The 25049-nt window shown below is 55.5% G+C and overlaps 1 protein-coding gene across 3 annotated transcripts; it reads left to right on the plus strand.

Annotated features, from left to right (window-relative positions):
• Positions 1-910: 910 nt before the first annotated feature.
• On the plus strand, positions 911-23616 carry UCKL1 (uridine-cytidine kinase 1 like 1). Of its 3 annotated transcripts, none has more exons than XM_066198709.1 (15): positions 911-983; positions 8744-8937; positions 9472-9578; positions 9944-10114; positions 10372-10443; positions 11934-12123; positions 13010-13071; positions 18201-18220; positions 20581-20679; positions 21023-21116; positions 21423-21485; positions 21800-21922; positions 22253-22360; positions 22520-22676; positions 23245-23616. In XM_066198709.1, exons 1-15 carry the CDS (start codon positions 934-936, stop codon positions 23319-23321), a joined length of 1587 nt encoding a protein of 528 aa, XP_066054806.1. In that variant the 5' UTR covers positions 911-933; the 3' UTR covers positions 23322-23616. The 3 variants fall into 3 exon arrangements, with proteins under 3 accessions (XP_066054806.1, XP_066054804.1, XP_066054805.1); XM_066198707.1 differs by lacking the exon at positions 911-983 and adding an exon at positions 4605-4818; XM_066198708.1 differs by lacking the exons at positions 911-983; positions 18201-18220 and adding exons at positions 4606-4818; positions 14374-14390.
• Positions 23617-25049: the final 1433 nt, after the last annotated feature.

The raw sequence follows: 25049 nt of genomic DNA on the forward strand, positions 1-25049 counted from the left end.
AAGCTGCTCCAAATCCAAATCCACCAAATCCACCCATCCCATCAGCAGCATCCAGCGTGTCCTGGCCCCAGGGCCCACATCCAGCCCAGGACCTCTCCTCCCTGGGGAGCTCTGCGGGACCCGGAGCCACCCCCCGGCACTCCCAGCGTGGGAATAAATCCTCTTCTGCTCCCTAATGGCTTTTTTGGCACCGAACCCAAGTCAGGGACAGATTTAGACTGATCTCGCTGCTGGCTGAGAACGCAGCCTTTCCCCACGGGCCCCATCGCCGCCCCAAAGAGGGGTGGGGACCCCGGGAGCGATGCTCGCCTTGTCCCCCCCAAACATGTGGTACCATAAACCTCAGCCCCGGGGCTAGCCGGCCGTGATGGGAGCCGAGTGCCGAGTAAAACCAGATCACACCCAGCTCCCCGGGACCCCCACGGGGCCGGGGTCCTCCCAGCCTTCCCCAGTACCCAGAGACATTGTCGGAGCCCGGGATCACCCAAATCGAGCTTCCCCCGAGCTGCAGGGTGGTGGGGGGTGCTGTGTGTTGCACCCCTCAGCGTCCTGGGCAGGGATGCTAATACGCGGCCGCCCCATAGCGCCCACAGGTACCCACAGCATCACTCTGAGCCCCGCAGCACCCACCCATGCCCAAAACACCCACCTATACCTCCAAACACCCACCCGCACCCCACAACCCCCCCTTGTGCCCTGCAGCACCCAGGCGTGCCCACATAGACCCATCTCCCCGCACAGCTTTTACCCATGACCACAGCAGCCCTGTGTGCCCCTTCAGCCATGTGCCCCCCAGGGCAGCCATCCAATCACCCCGAAGCCGGTTCCCGCCGTTCCCGCTCCCTCCCCACCCCGCACTACAAGTCCCGGGGATCCCCGCGGCAGCGCCGCCCCCGCCGCTCCCCGCCCGCTCCCGCCTCTCCCCGCAGCACCATGGCCGCGGCCCCGGTGCCCGAGGGGGCTCCGGTGGAACAGCTCGACAGGTAAGACCCCGCTTTCTTTTCCCCGGGATAATCCCTCCGGGACGGGGCCGACACCGCGGTGCCCCGGAGCCGCCGGTTCCCGTTTCCCGCCGGCTCCGGGGGGGTTGCGGTGCCCGTCCCGTCCCCCCACGATGCCACTTCCGCGAGTGGGGCCTCCCCGAGCCCCGAGCTCCATGAAATCCCTTCGCTTTTCCCACCAACCGTTTCTTCCCGCCCCCGCTTGGTCCCTTGTTTATTTTAGTCCCTTTTCTTTCCCTTTCATGTTGTTACCTTTTCACTTGTTTACCTTATTTTATGGGTTTTGCTGTTGATATCCCAGCAGATAAAACACAGCCTCTCATTTTCCAAGCTTGCTCGCACATGCACCCACTCCATCAAGATGAAGAGTGGGACCACCTGAACTTTTCCGCCCAAAACCCCCATACATGGTGATTGCCCCCAGCGCCCTGCCCCCCCGACACACACTCATGTTCCCCTCTATTTTCCACCTCCTTTTCCTGTGCAATCCTCAGGGGACTGACTGTTCCCAAATATCACATATCTAGGAATTGCATTTGGAGCATCACTGGTGCTCTGGGGATGTGGCGAGGCTTATAGGGATGGAGCATCCCTGAATCCCCTGGTTGTAGGGTACCCACAGTGCCGAGCAACCAACCTTGGAGTCAGTGCCAGAGCATCCTGCCTGTTCCCATCCCTCATGTTCCCATCCTGCATGTTCCAGCAGCTAAGCCCGTTGCTGGCAGCTGCCTGTGCCCTTCCTGTCAGCGGTGGATAGCAGGGAGGATGAGGATGAGGATGAGGATGAGGATGAGGATGAGGATGAGAGGAAGGAGTCTCCCCGAGTTGTGCCGGTTGAGCGAGGGATGAGTAACTGGGTTGTGTAACAGAGCCCCTTCCACCGTGGCTCCCATTCGGTATAAATAGCAACAGATAATTGGCTTTGCAGAGGGAAATGTTTGTCCTTTTGTGGTGAGGGAGCAGAGACCATAATAGAGCTGGGAGGGAGCGCCTGTGCGTGGAGCTGCTGAGATGAACCATCCAGCTCCAGGTGGCTCTGGCCAGGACAGAGCTTGGTACATGACTGGGTAAACCAGGAGTGATGTTCCGTGGGTTCCAGATGGGCTTGGGCATCACGTGTGACAGTGGGATGGCAGCCAGGTCCCTCCATTTCTTGTGTGGGTCCCTCTGTCCCTTGGGCAGGGTCATTCATCGCGTGTCTGGGCTCCTCCATCCCTCAGGCAGGTTCCTTCATTCCTCAAGCAGGTTCATCCATCCCGCGGTTCCTTGATCCCTTGGACATGTTCCTCCATTCCTTGGCTGTGTTCCTCCATCCCTTGGGATGGTTTCTAGGACAGGGAAGGCCCTGCCAAGAGCCAGCTCACACAGATCCAGCCCAAGAAAGTCCAGTGATGGAGTAAGCAGGTTTAACCTCCTGTGGGTGCTGCTCACAGGATGGGACCTGGGAACAGGACCCTCTCCTGGGAACAGGCATTGTTCCACTGGGGGCTTCATGTGCCTGCAGCTCTTACGCCAATCCAGTGACAGTATTTGTGACCTAATGAGGAAGCAGTCCAGCTTCCATCCTTAAATCCCAGGGGAAACCCACCCAGGAGCTTCCAGCGCCAGAAGGAGCAGAAGGCCTTCATGCCTGCTTTCCTCTTTCTCCATATTTTAAGTCTGCCATTAGAGGAGGGATTTGCTTAAAAATCACCTGGAAGAAAAGAGTCCAAAACTCAGGAACTTCAACTTGTGCGAGAGCTCAGAAGCTGGGAAGGGGTTTGGGAAGCAGAGGAGATTCGTGCCAGCAGGAAGGCTCAGTCACAGCTGGCCTTTGGAGGCGGTGTATCCCACCTGGGAGCCAGTGGGAATGTCGGGTGGGATGCCGGGAGACTTGCTCCTGTTGCCTGGACATTTAACAAAGGCAGGAAAAGTGGCAGCAGGAGCATGCGATAAGGAACAATATCCCTGGGCGAGGGCTCCTCATGCTGTGTCCCGCATCCCTTTGCTTTTTGGCTTCTTTAATGAGAAGGAACAGAAGTGGCTCCGGAACAGAATTTTATTTTTAAACTTCTGAGAGAGCTTTTGCAGCAAGAGGGGAGTCCGGGCAGAGATCAGGGATGGAAAAGTTCCTTTGATCATCGCTCACTTCCCTGATGTCCGGGCAGCAGCTGCAGCTCATGCTGGGGACAGGTTACCCCAAAACCCTCCTGTCCCTGTCCCCTGCCTCAGGACCAGCCCCTCATCTCTGGTTCCCATCAAGTTTCTGTCTTTTGAGATGATGCTCTGCAGGTCTCATTGGTGAGCAAGGGCAGGGGGTGTTTCTTGCCAACTCTGGGAGGCAGTGTGTTTCCCCTGCCTCGGGAATAACCCTGATGGCTCGAGGACGAGGAGGAAAGGGTCTTTTTCCATTTCTGGCCCCATCTCCAGGTGTTGGTGCTAAGCAGGAGGGAGCCCCCTCCCTGGAATCCCTCGGCAGTGAGTGTGCAGAGGCCAGGCTCCTGTCTCACCGTGCTGGGCTGTACTGGGGTCTCACTTGGTGGCCGTGGGACTTTGTCAGGATGCTCTGTGTCCCTGGCAGAACCTGACTGCCCTCCGGTGTGTCCTGTGCCACCTCCTCCTTTCCTTGGCAGCCGGAGGCTGTGGGCTGAGGGCTGCTCTGCCCCAGTCTCTGCTCCAGGGCTGCCCTGGACCCCCCTCCCATGGTGCCAAACATCTCCCACCCTTGCCACGTGTCCCACCCTTCAGCACTGCCTGGCTCCCTGGGCTTCCCTCAATGCCCAGGCTCCGTGCCCTCCCTGGAGAGGCTGATGCTGGAAGAGGAGCCGGCTGGCCCGGGGGGGCAAGGGCAGCTGGCAGGGGGTGCTGAGGGAGCGGGTGGCCGGGCACAGCAGCCAGCAGGATGTTATTCTTAGCCACCCACAGCCCTGGGGTGTTGAGTTTCACCCACTTGTTTACTCCAGGGCTGAGGGGACGGTGAGGGGGCAGCTCTTGGGGAAGCTGAGTGACCAAGGGGGACCCTCAGCCAGACCCCCCACCAACGGGAGCCAAGGGAGAGGGCTGTGAGCCCTGGACCAAAAAGTAGCCCCTGGCCCTGAGCCCCAGCTGCTCCACCAGCTGCATGAGGGGTGCTGGCTGGGTCCCCCCTGCCCTGGGGCCATCCCCTCCTGCAGCCCCCTCCCCAGCAGTGTCAAGAAGTCCCTGGGAACTCACCAGCTCCGGTGGATGTGGATGTCAGTTTGCAGGTGCCCTCCCCGCTGAGCCCACACGTCCAGGACAGCCGAGCACCCCCAGTCCCGGGAGCAAAGGCGCCGGGGCCGGTGTTTATTGCCTGTGCTGGGGGCGGTCAGAGGAGGTGTCACCTCACCCCCAACCCCCCTCTTTTTCTTTAATCAAGCCAGTGCTATTAATATCAGGTAATGAACGTAATCTGGAGGTTAAGCTATCCTCTTATGCTGCTGACCGCCTCGCAGCTCCCCAGCACAGACGCTGCTCCTGCTCTGCTCCCTTCTCCTGCCTCCATCTTCCAGCCCGCGGGATCTGCTGGGGCTCTGCCTCACCCCGGCCTCTCGGGACGCCTCTGTGCCCATTCCAGGGGGACACTCCATGCATGGCCCCGTGCCCCAAGGATCACCCTGGGAGCCCGGCTGGCATAGCCCTTCCCTCACCCTGGTAGTGCCAGAGGTTGTGGGACAGGAGCCGAAGTGTGGGCAGGGACAGGGGGCGACACCCTCAGTGCAGGATCACCCCTGGGTCGGCGGCAGGGGGAGATGAGCAGCCCCCCAGCCTTCTCCAGCGTCCGCATCTCTGGCTGCTGGGCCCTTGGGCCAGATGGCGGGTGAGTTTTGCCTCGGTTTTGGGTGGGATTTTCTGGTTTTCCTCTGTTTGTGTGCTGGAGTGAACTCTCGGTGGCTCCTGTCCCTGTCCCTCAGTCCCAATTTGGGGCTGAGATCGACTTCCCACGGGACATGACTGCAGCCAGTCAGGCACCTTGGCAGGCTGTGGGGGGCTGCTGGGGGGTCCACAGGGCTGGGGGCTCAGTCTGTGGGTTGTTTATGGGGCGCAGAGCCCAGGACATGCTCTCCTGTCTGCTGCCAAGTTCGGGTTTGGGGCTGTGCCATCTTTCCTTGCTGCTGTGGGACCTGCTTTTGGGACCTGCTGCCTCTGCCCTCCCAGCCCAGCATGGATCCAGGGTGACTGGGGGTCTCTGAAGGGATGCAGAGAGCCAGAGCACAGGGCACAGGGATGGCAATGGGAGCACAGTGGGGAAGGAGAGGGATGTCCCTTGCGCCTCAGTAAATCCGTGCTTGGACTAAGCAGGAGCAAAATGCTTCCTCCATTTGTGCTGGCACAACAGCAGAGCTGGAGAGTCCAGGAGCAGGACCCCCCCCCCCCCCAGGCTTCCTCTGGGACACTCCAGCAAGGATGCAGTAGCCACAGGGAAGGCATAGCATCCCCAAAAGCTGGGGATGGCCTGGAGAGAGCTGGTGGCAGCCAAGCCCTCCAGGAAGGCTCCGCAGGAGAGGGGTTACCAAGCCCAGGTGATGTTTCCTTTCCTATTTGTGTGGCTTTGGCACCCCAGGGCTTTGCTCTGCTGGGGAGGGTCCATGTGGGACAAGGACCCTCCTCTGGGCAGAGCAATGGCATTGACTCCAGCTCTAAACAGAGTCCCATTCTCTGGGGCCTTCAGCACTGCTGCAGGGAATTTCTGAAAAGGAGTAGGGAGAAATGGCCAATGGAGTTGGCTGAGATCAGCAGACCCTTTGGAGCAAGAAGAGCCCCTTCCTGGCAAAGGCAGCCATGGAAAACATCTACAAATCTTGAAGTGTAACATTAGGAGAAAAGGCATGACCTTTGAGAACTCCTGGACAGCCCTGCAGCCCCACAGCCATGCTTCTCCCAAATAAATCATGGGAATTGTGGATTTGATAGGTGTAGAATATCATCTGCCCGTAGAGGATACAGGCGTAGATGAGGCATAGATGAGGAGTAGAGGTACAGGTTTAGATGGTACTGATAAAAATGTGTAGAATTTTGGTGAAGGTCCAGAATTACTTGGATGAGATAAGGCAGAACACCAGCTCTTGGGATGGGATTCAGTTGCTGCATCCCAGAGTGTGCAGGGGGAGGATGGCTCCACTCCTCTCCCAGGGTCCCTGCATCCTGCAGCAATGTCCCCTCTGTCCCAACAGCCTGGGTGTGCTGCAGGCACCCTGGAGAGCAGAGTGGAGACATGGCACTTGGGAAAGCAGGGTGGGGCTGTGGCTGTAATTCTGGGCACCGGTGGAGCCGTTGGAGTCCAAGCCTCTTCCTCCCTGCCAGGATCTGGGTGATGCTGATGCTGGTTGGAGGCAGTAGGAGCAGAGCTCAGCCTTGCTCCAGCTCTGCTTCAGCTCCAAAAAACAGATCTTTGTCCAGCTCAGAGTCACTTTGGGAATGGTGGCCTGGGTCAGGATCTGCAGGCTGGCACAGCAGAGCTTAGTGCTGTGTGACCCCAAGGAGCAGAGCGTGCTGACAGGCTGGTCTGTCTCCTGGAGACTGACGTGCGGTCCCGGAGGAAAAGCAGCGGAGCAGCCCCTGGCACGGCGCCAGCAGCACGGCTCCGGAGTACCCGCGGTCCCAGGAGAGGGGCTGGGATGTGGATGAAAGGATCCGCTTTCTTCTGTGGTAAACAACACTGTTTATGTCACCTCTGCTTTTATCGAGCCAAAGTGACGTTGTTTATGCCCCAGCACCACCGGCTGCTGTCAGCCCCCCTCTGGGAGTAGCACCGGTGGGTAGCGGCTGCTGCAGCGTCGCCAGAGGGAGAGGAGACCCAAACATCCCACCTGGGTTTGCTTCTCCTCATGGAAGGAGCCATTTCTTCACAGGAAGGCACCCCAGAAGGTTTCCCGATGGGTGTCATCTCCTGAGGTTGCTTTTTAAGACTTGTAGTTGGGGTGTTTTGGGCTCCTGGTTGAGCCCGAGCCTGGCAGTGCTTGGAACTGGCTGTATGTGCTGATGGGCTCTGGCAAGGGATGGGGTGTTGGTGTCCTGAGCTCTTGTGAGGAATTCCATGAGTGCACAGCTTAGGGTGGACATCAGTGGGAGAGGTGCTCTCACAGGGGCAGGAGCTGCAGCCTGCCTTTTGTTAGCAGGAGTTCAGCAAAGGCAGGCAAATCCCGGTCTCCTTGTCTGCTCCCCAGGGATGTGCCAGTGCTGGGGGCAGGGATGGTGAGCTGTGGACATCCTGCCATGCCCAGGGGGTTTGCCAGGGGGATCCCGCCATGCCCAGGGGGTTTGTTTGACATGCAGGGTCACTTCACACACAGATGGCCCTTCTGAAATTTTGATCTTTGTCTAAAATTGTTCTAGAAAGGGCTGGGGGAGGGAAGGGAATTAATCTTCATACCAAAACAGCTTAAAATCAACCCAAAATCTGTAAAGCCCTGCAGTTTAAGCCCTTCCAAGAGCAAGCCATAACAGAGCAGCAGCAAAGCCCTGCTGGCTCGGCCGGGCTGTACCAAACAGTGACAGCTTGGAGCCAGTGCTGCCCAGATCTCTTGGTTTCCCTTCCAGCCCAGTCATGGCTGGGGAGAAAAGCAGCATGAGCAGGGAGAGCCCTTTGCACTTTCCCCCAGGGAGCAGACATCCCTCTGGGGCAGCAGAACAGGAGCAGGGAGGAGCAGGCACTGGCATAAATAATCCTCCCTGTTCCTTAGCTGGCCAGGCAGCGGCTGCGACTTATCTCCTGGCCAGAGGCCACTTATCACCTCCCGGCCACAGCTGTCCTCCTGCCAAGCTGGAAAGGGCTCTGGAGGGTGCCTTGTTCCTCTCCCTCTTCAGCAGGGAAGAGAAGGGAGAGTGTTCAGCAGCTCCAGGGCTTTGGGTGAGCTCAGAGCTCTCTCTCAGCTCCCAAGGCAAAGCTGATGGCTCTGCCCAGCATTGCCTGGCTCTGCCCAGCTTGCAGGCTTGTCCCTGGGGACTTCAGGACAAAAGGTTGGCCTTGGGTGTGAGTGGAGCACTCAGAGTGGGGAGAGGAAGGGGTTTGGGGATTGAGGGATAAGGATGGTTGTGCTCTAGCCCATGGACTGCTATCCCCAAGAAAGGTCCCCTGGCACACCAGGGTGGGTTGTTGCCCCCTGTGGCACACCCCTCAATGCTTTGAGAGTTCACTGGGGGATTTATTCCACGCTGACATTCCTCAGACAGCAGGACTTTAGGGAGAGATGTTTGCATGGTGCCTTTTCCAGGTTCAAATTGCTTCTGTGTGAGAATTCCTCGGTGTTGTCTGTGGCCGTGGGTCACAGAGATGTGGCTGCTGGCAGTGCTGCAGCGGGGCTGTGCTTGGCTGTCCCACCCTTCCATTGCATCCCTCACCTGTACAACATGGGATCCCCCAAGACCCTGCTCCATGCACACACCAGGCACGTGTGTCCCTCCCTGTCACCTTGATTTTTCAGCCTTCTGATGTTTTTATTCTTGAACTGGAGCTTTCTTAGGAATTGTAAGAAAAACAAAAACTAATGTTTGGTAAATAATACATCCCTTCCAGGGGGACGGACAAATTGATGAACTTCTAAGTTGACCACTGGGGTCAGGGAGGTGTTACTCTCGTCCCCCAATCCTTGATCAAATTCTATAGACTATATAAGTCAAAATCCCCAAGTAAACTTCCTTTCTTTCTCATCTCACATCCCTAACGCGCGAGTGTAGTTCTTTTCGTGCCCCCCAACAACACCTCCCCAGCAGCAGTAATTGTGCCCCTTCCTGTCCCCACCCAGTAACAGCAGTGCTGAGTCCCTGGACCGGCTGTACCCCGCCGTGGGCTCCACCAAGCCCCCCCGCAAGCGGACCACCAGCCAGTGCAAGTCGGAGCCCCCGCTGCTGCGCACCAGCAAAAGGACCATCTACACGGCGGGCCGGCCACCCTGGTACAACGAGCATGGCACACAGTCCAAGGAGGCCTTTGTCATAGGTGGGTCACCTCTGCGCTGCCCAGGCAGCATCGGTGCCCCATGGCTCCCCAGGAGATCTTGGTGGGGAGTCCTGCCCCACCACCTCCTTGGAAATTTGAGGTTGGCTCCAGCCTGGACAGGAGCAGGGGGAGTCCCTGTGGTTAGTCCTGCATTGACTGGCTGGGCTGAGCCCGAGAGTGTGCAGTGATGGGGGTGATGGCTTGTAGGAGACCACACTCTGCTTCTTGTTCCCTCAGCTCCTGTTGCCTGGTCTGTCACGAGTTCCTAGGGATTCAGTCTGGACTGGTTCCCATGCCAGCACTCCCGTGTTACATAACCATCTAACAATGGGTTTCCCAGCTTTTGCTGGGCATGTTGCTGGCCGTTCCAGTACATGCCATTTGACATTTTCCAGGATAATCTCTTGGAGTGCCTGTGACTTCCCTCTTTGGAGGCTCCTCTGGCTTAGTGGAACAGTGCAGGACCTGGGCTCCAGCCTGTGGTGGGAAGGGCTGTGCCTGGGGTTGGTGGCTTCATCACCTTTTCCCTGGCAGGTCTGGGAGGAGGCAGTGCCTCTGGGAAGACCACGGTGGCCACCATGATCATTGAAGCTCTTGATGTCCCATGGGTGGTTCTGCTGTCCATGGACTCCTTCTACAAGGTGAGGCTGCACCCCTGTTGGCCTGGCCAGGCTTCTCAATCTGCCATTTCCCAGAGAAGCTGTGATTGCACCATTCCTGGAAGTGTTCAAGGCCACGTTGGACAGGGCTTAGAGCAACATGTTCTAGTGAAAGGTGTCCCTGTCTATGGCAGAGGGTTGAAATGAGGTGAGTTTTAAGGTCCCTTCCAACTCATACCAATCTGGGATTGTGTGGTAACCCCTGGTAAGGAAACATGTTCTAGATTTAGGGACAGCCATGCGGTTTTCCCTTCCAGTGGCTCTTGTGGGGCAGGGAAGAGGTGACTGGGCACAGCAGTGGGGAGGGAAGTGCCCAGCCATGTGCCCTAAGCTCTGCTCTGTGGCAGGTGCTGACCAAGCAGCAGCAGGAGCAGGCAGCCAGCAATGACTTCAACTTTGACCACCCCGACGCCTTTGACTTTGACCTCATCATCGCCACCCTGAAGAAGCTGAAGCAAGGCAAGAGTGTCAAGATCCCCATCTATGACTTCACCACCCACAGCCGGAAGAAGGAATGGGTATGGGACACCATGGGGCACTGAGGGGGGTGGGACAAGGTGGGGCATGGCCAAGGCAGGACAGAGGGGGAGCCAACTGGACCCCTCCAGCCCCTGGCCTTGGCAGCCCGGTTGGTGCTGTCACCCTCTGCTCTGTGCCTCGCTCAGGGTGCATGTTTTGGGTGAGCTGTCACAGTCACAACCCAGAGGGATTCTCTGGGACAGGGAACCTCTGAACAGATGTTCTGTGCCTAACCACATCCATGATGACTCCACAGAAAACCCTGTATGGTGCCAACGTGATTATCTTTGAAGGCATCATGGCATTCGCAGACAAGGAGCTCCTGAAGGTGAGGAAGGGTTTTAAGCAGTTCCGGGGTGAGATGGTGGGAGGATGCTCTCTCCTGAGGTCCTGCAGCGGGGAGGTGACCTTCTCTTCCAGGTTACACTAGATGCTGCAGCACTTCTTTGAGTAGGGAAATAGGCTTTGACTCTCAGCAGCCGGGGAAGAGCCCCTGGCAGAGGTCAAGTGTTTCAGCAAATACCTCGATCTCAGCCATTTGTGCCCAGGAAATGGGAGCTGAGTGGTGACCTGGTTCCTGGCAGTGCTGGTGCATAAACACAGCTAGAAATATCCCACCTCCACACTGCATGCTGCAGCTTGCACAGCCAGAGGCAAAGTCTGCTGAACTTCTACTGCACAGAGCCTGGTGTTCCCAGCATGGAATGATCCAGCACGTCAGGCTGTCTTGGGGATTATTTGGATATATCATAGAATCACAGAATGGTTTAGGTTGGAAAGGACCTTAAAGCTCATCTTGTTCCACGCCTTGCCATGGGCAGGGACACCTTCCACAAAAACAGGTTGCTCCAAGCCCCATCCAACCTGGCCTGGAGTACTTCCAGGCTGGGGCAACCACAGCTTCCCTGGGTACCCTGTGCCAGGGCCCCACCACCCTCACAGGGACAAATTTCCTCTCAGTGTCCCATCTAACCCTTCCCTGTGGCCTTTTGAAGCCACACTCCCTTGCTCTGTCACTCCAGGCCCTTGTCCAAAGTCCCTCTCCAGGTCTCTTGAAGCTTCTTTGGATACTGAAAGGAGCTCTAAGGTCCCCCCAGAACCTTCTCTTCTCCAGGCTGAACAACCCCAGCTCTCTCAGCCCGTCTCCATCCCTCGGAGCATTTTTGCAGCCCTGACAAATGCTGCAGCAGGCAGTGAACCATACACAGACTCACCCAAGCTCTGTCTAAAAAGTTTCCTCCCCTGCCCAGCGAGCACTTGGGTTGCACTTTTCTGGAGCAAGGATGACCTCCAGTGGACAGCTGGGTGAATCCCTCAGGAGACTCCACTCAGCATCCCCAGTCCTGCCTCTTGCAATTAAGGACAGAGCCATGAGCTGCCCTGCTCTGCTGGGCTCCTTTCCAGCGTTAATTCCCTCCCTGTGGGAGAGGCTTGGAATAAGATGATCTTTAAAGTTCCTTCCAATTCAAACCATCCAAGGATTCTTTGATTAGGAAGCCAGTGCTTGGTGTGTGTCACGGACAGTAACTCCTTTTGTCTCCTTCTCCCTCTTAAATGACATCCGGCCAAAGTGTTGGAGCTGGTTAGCAGTAGGGACAGAGTTTGGAGCAGAATAGGTCTCAGGGGACACGGTGGCAGCAAGGGGCTCACAGCAGCACCAGCCAGGTTCCAGGGAAAAGCTCCGTGCAGGCCAGAGCAGAGCCAGGCCCTGTTAAACGGGTGCTGAGCTGGGCTCAGCCCCGCTTGGGGCAGCAAGGGAAGGTGGGTTGAGTCCCACACCTGACCAGGTGGGATTTGTCCCCTCCACTCTTCTTTCAGCTCTTGGACCTAAAGATATTCGTGGACACGGACTCGGACATCCGCCTGGTGCGCCGCCTGCGCAGGGACATCAGCGAGCGCGGCCGGGACATCGAGGGGGTCATCAAGCAGTACAACAAGTTTGTCAAGCCCGCCTTCGACCAGTACATCCAGCCCACCATGAGACTGGCAGACATCGTTGTCCCCCGAGGTACCTGCCCAGGGCTGTCCTCAGTGACCCCTCAGAGACCCCGACCCTCTGCCCTCAGCTCTGGGCTTTGTGGTTTTCTGATCCCTCACCCCAAGTGTAACCCTAACCTTAGGCAGAGCAGAAAAAGCCACATGGATGTGAGGCTGGTGCCAAGCAGAAGGGTGTGGAGGGAGCTGTGTTGTGGCAGTCCTGTGCTCCCCTTGGCATGCCTTTTGTAGCCTCAGAGTCCCTGGAGCTCTCTCTGGCTGGCAAGGACACAGAGTGGCTGTCCCATGCCAAAGCAAAGGTCCTTCCAGCTGAAGGTCTCCAAACACTGCCCAAGAGCATGGGAAAATCTGTTCGTTTTCCTCAGCCAGTCTCCTGCCCTACCAGCTCCTGCAGCACAGTGATTTAAGAGCTGAAAGTGACTTGGAGATATCCAGTAACAGATTATTGAATAAAGATTTAATAAAAGCAGGAATGTTTCCTGCTCTGCAAGGAAAGGGCTGTTTGGGGAAGCAGTGTGGTTTTGAACATAGTGGGGAATTTAGAGAAGAAACATGGAAAAACCCCGTGATCCTGACCAGGGTGACTCTTCTTTCCCTGGTATGAAGTAGCAGGACAAGAGGAAATGGCCTCAAGTTGCACCAGGGGAGGTTCAGATTGAATGTCAGGGAAAATTTCTTCACCAAAAGGGCTGTCAAGCCCTGGCATAGGCTTCCCAGGGCAGTGGTGGAGTCACCATCCCTGGAGAGATTAAAAAGGTGTGTGGATGTGGCACTTGGGGACATGGTTTAGTGGTGGGCCTGGCAGTGCTGTTTTAATAGTTGGACTCAATGATCCTAGAGGGCTTTTCCAACCTTTACAATTCTGATTCTGTGATTTTTTTGCTTTTGGGTCACTCCAGGGAGTGGAAACACTGTGGCCATTGACCTGATTGTTCAGCATGTCCACAGCCAGCTGGAAGAGGTAAGAGCTGCCTGGTCCTTGGGTGGTGAGGGGGCTTCACAGCCTTGCCTGGCAGGGAGCGGTGCTCTGGGTGCCCAGGTGGGAATGGCCTGGCTTCTCCTGTGCTCCAGGTGTGGGAGTTCCTGTGAACTCCTCCCAGCCCTCTCCCTCAGTCCAGTGAAGGAAACTGCCGTCTCCCTGTGCTGTGGTTGGTCCTGGCACCTCTGCCAGCTGTGGTCCAGCAGCAGCTTCCTTCCCTCACTGGGACGGCAAGTCATGAGGGGACAAACCAGCCACCCTCCCGTGATCTGAGGGATGTGTCCCCCTGCCCTCCTGAGGCCAGCGTTGCCCCAAATACTCCACTGCTCTTGGGCTTCTCCTCTTCCCTCCCATGCAGACACTGCTGCACAGTCTTTCCAGTCAGGAGCCCTCTTTTCCACTTGTGTGCTGCGTGCAGCTCCTGGGTTTCAAAACTCAAAGTCTTGTTAAGTTTGAGCCCCGATCCAGGCACGTGCTCCATCACTTCCCCACCACTGGCTTTAAGTCTTCTCCTGTTTGTTCTGAGCCAGTCCTGACCAGTGGTTTGGGACCCTGCGATGAATTGATGGCATTTTGTGTTGCTGTCCCAGAGCAGCACAGTCTCCTCCCACCCCACTGTTGTAGCTTTGGTGATGTTTCAGTCGTGGAAGTGCTCAGAGTGATGTCCTGGGAAGTGCAGGGGATGTGACCTGGAGTTAGATGCACTGGAAGGTAAAGGGCTTGATTCTTTCAAGTCTCTTTTGGAGCTCCCAGGTGGCAGGAGCTGCTCAGCCCTGGGATGGGAGCTGGCATGCCTTGACATCCAGCTTCCCGTGCCTGCTCAGGAGGGACTGCTCTTGGCAAAGGTGTCTTGGCAGGTTCCTCCTCCTGGAGTACCTGGCTGCCTGAATTCCCAGCACTAAACTCTGGTTGGGAAGGTAGTTTCTAAACCCTCGGTCACAGGAGGAAGGATCAAAGCCCCAGCATCTCTGCTAGTGCCAGGCTGAGAAGGGCACCCAGTCCTGAGGCAGGGTCCAGGAAAGGGGAATGGCTGTTTCCCCCAGCTCCTGGGATCCAGCCAGGGAATATCACAGCAAACCCAGCACCACCAGGGTGCCACTGTGAGCCAGGCAAGGGGTTGGCTTGGGGAGGGCTTTCATTGACCTGGGGAGGGGAAGAAGGGCAAAAGGCTGCATGTGAATTCAGGAAAATACTCCTATTTTTCCTTTTTTTTTATCTTGAAACGACCCTGGTGTTGACAATGCTTAATACCGGTTGCGTTGTGTCTTTGTGTTGCTGCCGCAGCGTGAACTCAGTGTCAGGTAAGAGCCCTCACTCTGTCCTGTCTGTGCAGCTGAGGCATTTCCAATGCCAGGCACTGCTTGGCCTCACCCCGACCCACGGCGGGACCGGCAGCTGGCGTAGTGCACGGCCCTGTCACCTCCATGGTGACAAAAGGCCACCTTGCCCTTGGCTTCGGGGTGGCAGGGACAGGGTTGCTCCCCAGGAAGGTACTGCCAGCTTGAGCACAGACCCCTGAAGCTGGCACAGGGCCAGGTTGGTACCTGGGGATCCCAGGTCTCTGCAGGAGGGGAGGCTTTGCATCCTGAGATTCTTTTTTATTTCTCTTCATCCTCTAAAATGAACGATTTTCAGAGCCGCTCTCCATCCCTGATAATTAAAGATCGTTAAATTATTAGATTAGTCAAATTAATCTAGTTGATTAATCATCAATTATTAGATTGGTCAAAGCATCTTGAAAAAAGGGTGGAGAGGGATTTTTTAAATGGGCAGATAGTGAAAGGATGAGGGGGAACAGTTTTAAACTAAAGGAGGAGAAATTTAGATTGGGTAATGGGAAGAAATTCTTCCCTGTGAGGGTGCTGAGACCCTGGCACAGGTTGCCCAGAGAAGCTGTGGCTGTCCTATCCCTGGAGGTGTTCAAGGCCAGGTTGGACGTGGCTTGGAGCACCCTGGAATAGGGGAAGGTGTCCCTGCCCATGGCAGAGGGTTGGAATAGGATGGTCTTTAAGGTCTCTCCCAGCCCAAGCCAGTCTGTGATCTTGAGGGTGGTGGGAGCCCTGGGCCCCTCGCTGCATGCAGGGATCTGCCTGGTGGCATCCAAGGGAGTGTAGCAGCTTCACGTGGCCAGAGGTACCAACTTGCCCACAGCTTCTGAAGAATGCAGAACCATTTCTGGAGGTCTAAGAAAATCCTGCTGCCTAAGTGCAGCAGGATTTCTAATTTCTTGGTATCTGCAGGTGGATGCTATCACATATATATTGATTTACTTAACCTCTTCAGCATGGGGCCCCAGATGGGACTTCAGCTCTCTTGCTTCCATTAAGAAGCCACCTAAGCTTTCAGGTATTCTTGTAGGGAGCACAGGGAGTGCATTACTGAAGATGGGTTTCCATTTAGATCTCCATCATTGCATGGAGATACTCAACTCAAGTAACCTTAAGATTTACATTTGGCATACAATGAGCTTTTAAAATAACTGAGATGAACAGGGAAAAGGCTCTACCTTACTTATTTCTGCCTCAGCCAGTCACTTCCTAGACTAGACAAGTAGATGTTTTATTTCCCTTTGCTTGTTTAACACCCTGGGGCCTGACATTTCCATACAGACACGTAAGTTTCCCTCCGTGTCTGGAGGTCCAGGTGGGAAAATGCTCTTTAGTATGAAGAGAAATCTGTTGCATTAAAAATGGCAGGAATAACATTAGAGAGAAGACTAATATATGTGCAAATATGTATGTGTATATGGAGATGGATAGGTACTTATACACACATAAAATTTCTTTTCTCCTCCTTAATCAAAGGGTTGCTCAGTGATCTTATTCTGCACTTAAAAAATGGGTATTTAATATATCCATAAAGTATTAGAATTTTTATGATAGCAAGTTTGGTAAGTTAACTCTGTCTTCTGGAAACACCTCCATGATCACCACAACCACAGGTGGTTTTATGTTCTGTTTAAGGCTTCCATTTTTGCCTTTGACAGAAAATCTGGAAAAGAATTCCTGCAAAAACCCAAATCTGTTGCCACTGCTGGAGCCCTAGTGCTTTACTGCTGCTGTGGTTTCCCCCAGTCCTGCTGCCTCTCTGCAAGAGGAGTGGGGTGGGTGGAGAGCCACATCGAGTGAGATGTGCCTGGCAAATATGGGCTTTTCATGGCAAACAATTCCCCATCCTCTTGTCTGGAATGGCTTCATCTAAATGTCACGGTTGTTCTGAAGTCACTGCTGTTTGGCCATGGTGGGGACACAGGGAGGGCTTTGTGCTGGTAGGATGAAACCTGAGTGCTCAGATCTGGCCCAGTCTGAGGCGTCTCTGTGGTCCTTGTGCTCCAGGGCTGCCTCTCCTGGCCAGGTGACTGGCTAGGACAGGTAGGGAGTGCCTTTCCCCACCCAGATGGGTGAATTCTGGGGGGTTTAAAGCAAAGTGGTGCCTTCCTTGGACATGCAAGGCTTGTTTTCGTTCTGAAACCACTGGCTCTGAGGACCATGCTTGCCTTCCCAGTTATTCCCTCAGAGCACAGGTTGGACCTTAGCATTCTTAGGATATTTCTTGTCCAGCTTCCCCCATGTTTGACTGTGCTCCTCCTGGAGATGTGGTTCCATACCAGCACTCCCAGGTGGGTATTCCTCCTGGAGCCTGGCCGCAGGAGCTGGAGCAGCCAGCCCGTGCTGAGGCACAGTTCTCCCAGCCCAGCCTGTTCTCCATCCCTCCTGCCACGCTCTCAGCATCCAGCCCCGCTCCTGGAGCCAGTGCTCTTTCCAACTGATTCCCCTCTCCAATCAATATTCCCCACCCCCAAGGTCCTGATCAGCTTGGCGTGCCCTTTGCCAATTGTGTCTTTAAATACCAACCCGTGGCGCAGTTTAATAGCCCTTGTTTGAAATGTCAGCCCTGAAAGGCAGCCGTGTACGTGTTTGAAATGCCTTGACTGCATCATCTCCTTTGTAGCTGGATGTCTCTTGTCTGCTTCCTGCTCGATAGCATGTTCCACAAAGAGCCAAGGATGCTCCCTGAAGCCTTCCTGGGAGATGGTCACCCCTTTCTCTCTCTCTCTCTCTTCTTCTTTCCATTTTTTTTTCCCTTTAAAGCCTTTGTTCTCAGGGGGAAAAAATAAGTTTCCAAAATAAGACGTTTTCTTGACGTGCTCATGGCTGCCTGTCTGGATGTTCCGTCACAGTCCTGTCTTGGCAGGGAGGGACAGGAGGCATCATGCTCCCTGCTTCCCCTCCAGGATGGGCAGGGGTGATATGGTGGATGACTTCTGGAAGGGCTGAGTTCCCTCTCCAGTCGTAGTGAGCCCAGGGCAGGTCCAGGTGAGCCCAGGGGAAGGAAAGTCTTCCCTGCAGGTGATGTTCTGTTCAGAGCCAGTTTCCTCTCCATATTTCCAATCCTCTTGGCTTTCCATGTTCTCCAAGGCTTGAACAGATCATCATCATGCAGAAGGGGAACACCCCTATGAGCCCACAAGCAGTTTGCCTGGGAGCGGGACAGGTTGGATGAAGGGTTTTTAGGCTGGGCAAAGGTTTTTGGCCTTGAGTGCCTACACTTGCTCTGAGATTGCAATGGGGCCCTGGGTGAGGGCTCAGTATGAGCCCTGGAAGTGTTGAGTGCTCCAACCTCCATCCAGGTTGAATGGAGGTTGGAGCAACCTGGGCTAGTGGAAGGTGGGAGGGTGGAATGACCTGATCTTTAAGGTTCCTTTTCATCCAAACCATTCTAGCATTCTATGGTTCTATGTTCCTCCAATCTCCCAAGAGCCACCATTGCAGTGTGGCACTACCTAGGACGGAGATGGGACAGTGTCCCTGCTGTGTCTCCAGGCCAGTCAAAGCAGACAGTTCTTTTCCCTCATGGAGCCAGGAGTGGAGCCAGTGCCGTGGAGAGCAGTGGTGACATGACTTGGTCACCAAGGGAGGAGTTTTGGGTGTGCACAGTGATGGCCCAGGCACCAGGCACCAAGAGCCATTGATCAACTGGGGGATTTTTTCCCCCCTCTGACTAATGACAGTGCTTTCTCCTCTGTTTCATGTCATGTTTGTCCCTCTCCTCTTAAACTCTCGTGTCTCCTGTCTTGTCTCCCCTGAACATCCCTCCCACCGGGTGACCAGAGGAAGCTGCGCTGGGATATGTGAGGAGACAAATGCTTATGGCAGTGTTTTGGTTGTGACACTAACGGCGGGGAGTGGGCGAGGGCTGTGCAGGGTGAGCTGCCTCACTAACCCAGCCAGGGCATCTTGGGACAGACAGCTCATAGGGCCCTGCTTTGCTGGGGCTGTGGGGGCCAGACAGAGGTGGGAGTACTTGAAAGAGAAGCTTCATCCCAAAAATGGGACCTGTTTTCCCAGAAAGCACCATGGGAAGACCCCCATAACACTGAGTGGCTTCCAAGCAGGGTGGTATCCAGACCTCCCAGTCCCCATACTGTGTGGGTGTCAAAGGAAGGTGTGGAAAACTTGGTGACAGAATCCTAACAGCATTTCTTGGGGGTCTGTTGACAGCTCGGGATGCTGGGGAGGTGTTCCCACTGCTCATGGAGGTTGGAAAACCCTTGGCATCAGTGGCAGGGAGCAGGAGTCAGGTCACATCATGACAGGAGAGGGGCCGCCCATTCCACTGGCTTGGTGGGATGCTGTGACATGGACCTGGCAGCGATGGAGGGGAAAATGCCAGTGGCAAGCTCAGTCCTGTGCTCCTCCGTGAGCTGTGGTGATGGGAGATGACGCAAACAGCTCCTCTGGTTTAGGCTACAGCAGTTTGTCACCTGGGCAGACCCATCCAAGGCCATGTGCGTGGCTCTGTGTTGGGGGCAGAGATAAAGCAGGTGAGCTGGCAGCTCCCATGCCAGCACCAGCATCTGCCCAAGGCAGGGCTCATGCCCTCCCCACCACGTGTTGGCATCCTAGGGGCTGAGAGGGGTTTAGGCAGGGCTGTGCCCCCAGGATCTGTCCCCAGGCCAGCTCTGGCAGGAGGAGGGAAGGGAGGGCTGTGGGGACAGAGCTGTGGGTGCTGCCAGCAGCACAGCCCTGGCATGGGAGCATCTCTGAGGGCTTCTAACCTGCGGGACAGCAACTAACAGAGTGAGCTTGCTTCACTGACAGCAGGGCTGGGGCCTTGAGGGCTGCTTGTCCCAAACCAACAATGGGGTCTGCACACAGCGGGCAAGCCCACGAGGGAACCACAGCCCATCCATGCTCTCTGCATAGCTGCCAGCTGTCCTGGCTCTCTGGAGCCTTCCCTGTGTGGGGACTCTTGGCTGCTACACAGGACTGGAGCTGGTGAAGCAAGAAGGAGCCCTTAAGTACCCACAGGCCTTGGGAATGTCTCGTTTGGTGTTGGTTGGCCAAGACCAGGAGATGGCTATGTGGATGGAGGCCTCAAGCTCTGCCCTCCTCCATGCCTATCCATCTTCTCTGTCTTCCTCTCTGCTTGCGTGCCTCTGTCTGCCATTAATCCAGGTTTCTGCTTGATTTGAAATCTTAATCATGCAGTGCTTTCATTTGCTCTCTTCTCTGCCTCCCCAACATCTCTGTGTTTTTTGCTGGATGCAGCGCTGGCACGTGTGTGATCTGACGTGTGGCTTTCCAACCCCAGCCCTCCTCCCAGACAAAGTTGCTTGTCCATCCTGCCCAGCCTTGTGGAAGCCAGATGTGACCTTCTTCTCATTACTGCCACACTCACAGGGAGAAGTGACTAATGGGGCTCCATTGTGCACTTCCCCGTGAATGGTGTTCCCTTGATCCCAGAATAGCTCCCAGCCCTATTCGTTAGATGGAATGAGTCACACAGAGCCAGTCCTGTCCAGCCATTAAGTCTTGAAGCTGTTCTTAATTTGGAATGGGCCAGGTGGTCTCTAAAATAGTCACATTCCAGGTATGTGCCAGCGCTGCCAACCTGGCTGCCTCTGCAATTCCTGGTGACATCTGGCACTGGTAGGTCACAGACAACCACAACAGCCCCTCCTCACCCCATGAGTCCAAGATCCATCAACAGATAAGACTCTGCGATAGGAGAAGGTTTTGATTTTATTTTCTACTTTCTTCCCAAACAGTGGAAACCAAGATGGGCCAGCCGCCTTCAGAGAAGCTGTGGCTGTCCCATCCCTGGAAGTGTTCAAGGCCAGGTTGGATGAGGCTTGGATTAACCTGGTCTAGTGGAAGGGGTCCCTGCCTATGGCACAGAGCTGGAACAAGATGGTCTTTAAAGTCCTTTCCAACCCAAACCATTCTATGAACCTGGGTCAGTTGCCCAGGAGGAAGGGCAGATCCTTGGGCTGCAAGGTCTCCCTAACTCCAGTGACCCTGGTTTGTGGATGCAGGTCCCTTTGCCGTGGCAGGGACCAGGCAGGGCTGGCTGTTCACGCAGTTCAGCTGGATGGCCTGTGTGTTTACAGTGTGAGATGACATCTGGGAGGATGGCTCTGGCCATGTGCTGTGCTCCAGCCCTCAGGCAACCTTCCCCAGACCTTCTGACCATGTATTTGGTTTTCAGGGCTGCCCTGGCGTCTGCCCACCAGTGCCACCCCCTTCCTCAGACCCTCAGTGTGCTGAAGAGCACCCCTCAGGTGAGGGGCATGCACACCATCATCAGGTAAAGCCCCTGCTGTGGCTCCTGGGGTGGGATGGGGCTCAGATGCTGCTGGGATGGGCTGGCCTGTCTTTGGGCTTCCCAATCCCACTTTTGCCTGTCTGTATGGCTTGGAGACACGAGACAGGGCAGATGGTGGTGGCCCCTGCATAGAGGAGCTGTGCAGTTACTGTGCAGTGATCTTGCCAAGAATTGTTCTGCTTTCTACCGTGAAACAGACACCACAGTTTTAGGCTTAGATGGTGCAAACAAGAACCAGGAAGGGGCAGGGACTGCCAGACATCTGCCAGCATCTCCTGGGACACATTTTGGTCCAGAGCTGATGTTGCCTTTCCCTCCCCTCTAGAAACAAGGAGACCAGTAGAGACGAGTTCATTTTCTACTCCAAAAGGTTGATGCGGTTGCTGATTGAGCATGCGCTCTCCCTGCTCCCATTCCAGGTGAGTTCAAGGCTGTAGATGCTGGGTTTCCCCTCTGATTCCTCACCCTCAACTGCTGGGGAGCCAGGACAGTCCTGGTGCTGCTCCTCCAACCTTCCCCGCCAGGGAAAGGACCAGTCCTTCCAGCCCTTGGATTAAAAGGCGCCAGGACTCCCCAAGGCTGTGGAGCAATGCTGTGGCCCTGGGTGACAACTCTTTGTCCAACCTTAGTGTCCAGGGGTCTAGCCCCCACAGCTGGCTGCCTCCAGGGCTCCTGTGAGAGCCACATCAGAGCCGCTGGTAACTCTTCTCACATGTTTTTTGTAGAGTTGCACAGTCCAGACCCCTCAGGGACACGACTACGAAGGGAGGACATACAGCGGGAAGCAAGTAAGTGGAAGCCAAAGCACTACTGAGACCTGCCCCGTGGGGGTGCACTGGAAGCCCTGGCTGCCGTCAGGCTGGGTTTGGTGCCTGCTATCATGAGTATGACACCCTGTACCACCAGGAAAGGCAGGTCGGTGACCAAGTTTGCCATCAGCAGTGTCACAGTGCCCTCTCACTGAGGGTGGACTGGGAGTGGTGCAGCCCTCTTGGAAGGGATGTGCTTTTGGGTTGCCCGTTAGAGTCCCCTGCTGCTGAGACTCCAGTGTGGGGTGGAGGCAGCTCCTAAACCATGCACCCCCCGTGGCTGTGTGCTGCAGATCACCGGGGTGTCCATCCTGCGAGCGGGAGAGACCATGGAGCCGGCGCTGCGCGCGGTGTGCAAGGACGTCCGCATCGGCACCATCCTCATCCAGACCAACTGCAACACCGGCGAGCCGGAGGTAAAGCCCGGGGCGCTGAGGACATCTCCTGGTGTTAACCCGCACAAAGGGAGGGGGTGTGGCTCAGGTGTTTCCTGACTGCCCTTCAGCGACCCACGAGTTTGTCTTGGCAGGTCTTGAGTGCTTTGAAAGCTGCTCAAGTGGGTTTTGCCAGTGGGCTTGTGCATGCACACGGGTGGTTTGCTGCTGAGTGTTTGTGCTGGCTCTGAGCTGACAGCCAGGGTCCCAGGGACAGGGAGGCAGCAGGGATCCTTCAGTCCTCAAAGTGAAGGGCTCAGGTTGCTCCATTTGCCTGCAGTCTCTGAGCTGCTCTCTCTTTCCTCCACCCAGCTCCACTACCTGCGGCTGCCGAAGGACATTAGCGAAGACCACGTCATCCTGATGGACTGCACGGTCTCCACGGGTGCTGCAGCCATGATGGCAGTGAGGGTGCTGCTGGTACGGATGGGTTGGGCAGGGGGTTGGCTCCGGAGCAACCTGCAAAGCACCAGCCACAGCCATGCTGAGGGGATGTGCCTGGAACTGGCTCCTCTGCGGGAAGGAGGGTGTCAGGGCCCTGGGGTAACTCACTCTGAGCTTTCCCTGTGTTTCCTGTAGGATCATGATGTCCCGGAGGACAAGATCTTCCTGCTTTCCCTGCTCATGGCAGAGATGGGTGTCCACTCGGTTGCCTATGCGTTCCCCCGGGTGAAGATCATCACCACGGCTGTGGACAAGAAGGTGAATGACCTCTTTCGGATAATCCCCGGCATCGGTGAGTGTCTTGGTAGGAGTGACTTGTGGTGAGGGGATTTTTAGTGCTTCTGGTGGGGAGAGGACACGAAGCCCTGGTTGTCAGCAGCAGTTTAGGTCTGGCCTTACATTACCCAGAGCCCCAGTGCCTCTCCTAGGTCCTGCTGCCGGGTGGGTGTCGGGATCACCGTGCTGACTCTGAGGGCTGCGGGGCAGCCATCGCCTTGTCAGCAACAGGAGCCATTCCACATGCCATGAGCCTCCTCCAGCCCCAGGCAGAGAAGTCAGGCTGGGACAGTTGGAGCAGCCCTGTGCCCCACCTCCTTCCCTAAAATGCCACCTTCCCCAAGTTCACCCAAAATAAGCTCACTGTGTTCTGTCTTCACCTCTACTGTGCCAGGAAACACCTTCCACCGGGTGTTAAACCAGCCTACGGGCTGCTCCAGTTTTGTTGCCACTCAAGTGTTCCTGCTGTTCAAGCTGTCAGATAAACCTGCTCAGCTCCCCTTGCCTGCTGTGATGAGGACAGGCAGGAGGATGGGTCCCAAGGCTCCCACAGTGCTGCACTCTGACTCTCTCTCTCCCCACAGGGAATTTTGGTGATCGGTACTTCGGGACGGACGCTCCTCCTGACTGGAGCGATGATGAGGATGCTCTGAGCACTTAGCTGGATGTGGAGGTGCCACTGGCACCAGGCAGCTTCAGCACCGCACCTTAACCCCTCTGTCCAGTGCAGATTTCTCCTTCCTCTCACCAAGCATAGATATTTTTTTCAAATCTTACATTGGAGATCTAAGGCATATTTTTTCAGAGAAACATAAATCCTAGTTTGACTTTATGGACAGTCGCGTGTCCCAGCATAGAGTGGAGTTAATTTATTTTAATTTAAATATTTGCCTATATAACTTATTGGAGATATTTTATAAAGGACAATAATAAATTTTTTCTCTGGTTTTCTTGAACGGAGCATTTCCTTTTCCTGTCACTTTCCATGGGTGCCTAGAAGGATTCTTGACCATTCAAGACTACCGTCCTGGGAGGGGAGATGCCATGAGCAGTTGTGGGAGATCAAGAATACCACACCCTCAATCCAAAGACTTGGTGCCAGAGTAGAGGCAGTTCCTCCTGCCTGAAAGGAAACCAAAGCTATTATAGAGCTTCCAAAGGAGCTACACAGGGATGGCTACACAAGGATGGCTACACAAGGGAAAGCCATACAAGGAGCTGCTGAGGTCACTTGGTTTGCTCAGGCTGGAGGAGGCTGAGGGGAGAAAATGTCGGCGTCTGCAGCTTCCTTCTGAGGGAGGTGGAGGGGCAGGCACTGGTCTCTGTGTATGACCAGGGACGGGACCTGAGGGAACATCTGGAGCTGGGTCATGCATGGGGTGTTTTGGGTTGGATATTAGGAAAAGGTTCTCCCAGACGGTAGTTGGGCACTGAAACAAGCTCCGCAGGGCAGTGGTCAGATTCCCAAGGCTGCCAGAGCTCAAGGAATATTTGGACAGCACTCTCACGCACATGATGGGACTGTTGGGGTGTCCTGTGCAGGGCCAGGAGTTGGGCTCAATGATCCTTGTGGATAACAAGGATAACATCTTCTAACTGAGGCAGTTCTGTGAAGTTCAGCTTGGATCATATCAAACCTCAGCTGAACCACCATGTGTCTGTTTCGAGTTCAGCAGCCAAAGTGAAACAGAGCTCACCAAAATCCCAGCTCTTGCTGAATCAGAGCTGCTCGAGACATGGTGAGAGCAGGTCCCCTGTCTGACCCAGGACACAGTGAACAGAGCAGGGTGACCTCTCTGGAAGGGGAGCTGGCCCCACATGAGGGGGGTTCAGCCAGAGAAGGCTGTGACCTCCAGGGCTGAACACGGAGCATTTTCCTTTCCTGCAGGATTCAAAGTATCAACCCAACACCTTTGTGCAGGAGATAAACATCCCAAGAGGAGCAAACCTACCTCTTGTCTGGGTATCCCTGGCCTGGAGCCGGCTCCTGAGGGGTCAGGCAAGGCAAGCAGGTGCTGCTGGCAGCGCGGGATTGGGAGGGGGATGGTCTGCCAAGCCCTCACCAAAATGGAGAGTCACCTGGTGATCACTCAGTGTGGGCTTGGGTGTGACGAGCCCAAAATAACCACCACTGCTCTGCAGCACATTGTGCAAATTCTTGCCTAGATTTCAAAGAAAACACACACCCGAGTTCCTGCCAGCACTTGGTGAAAGAAGGAGCCCTCCATTGAAAGCCACGCTCAGAGCCAACACTGATGCTTGATCAGTGTCTGCTAAAAATAGTTCCCTGTGTGGGTGGAAGGAGAGCTCATGAGCACGAACACGGGAGGACAGGCAGGTGTGGGGGGTTTAGGCTGGAGCAGCAGGTCAGCAGCGGTGGGTCACTGGG

Source organism: Chamaea fasciata, unplaced genomic scaffold, assembly GCF_029207755.1.
Source record: "Chamaea fasciata isolate MVZ Bird 193981 ecotype frontalis unplaced genomic scaffold, bChaFas1.0.hap1 SCAF_17, whole genome shotgun sequence".
Taxonomy (NCBI): Eukaryota; Metazoa; Chordata; class Aves; order Passeriformes; family Sylviidae; genus Chamaea; species Chamaea fasciata.

Excerpts from the sequence above, each read along its gene's own strand:
- UCKL1 (XM_066198707.1), top strand. The coding sequence starts at position 4,751 with ATGAGCAGCCCCCCAGCCTTCTCCAGCGTCCGCATCTCTGGCTGCTGG. Across the intron at positions 18,221-20,580 it reads AGGAAGCTGCGCTGGGATAT|GGCTGCCCTGGCGTCTGCCC; the intron begins GTGAGGAGACAA and ends TTTGGTTTTCAG. Across the intron at positions 22,361-22,519 it reads TGGCAGTGAGGGTGCTGCTG|GATCATGATGTCCCGGAGGA; the intron begins GTACGGATGGGT and ends TGTTTCCTGTAG.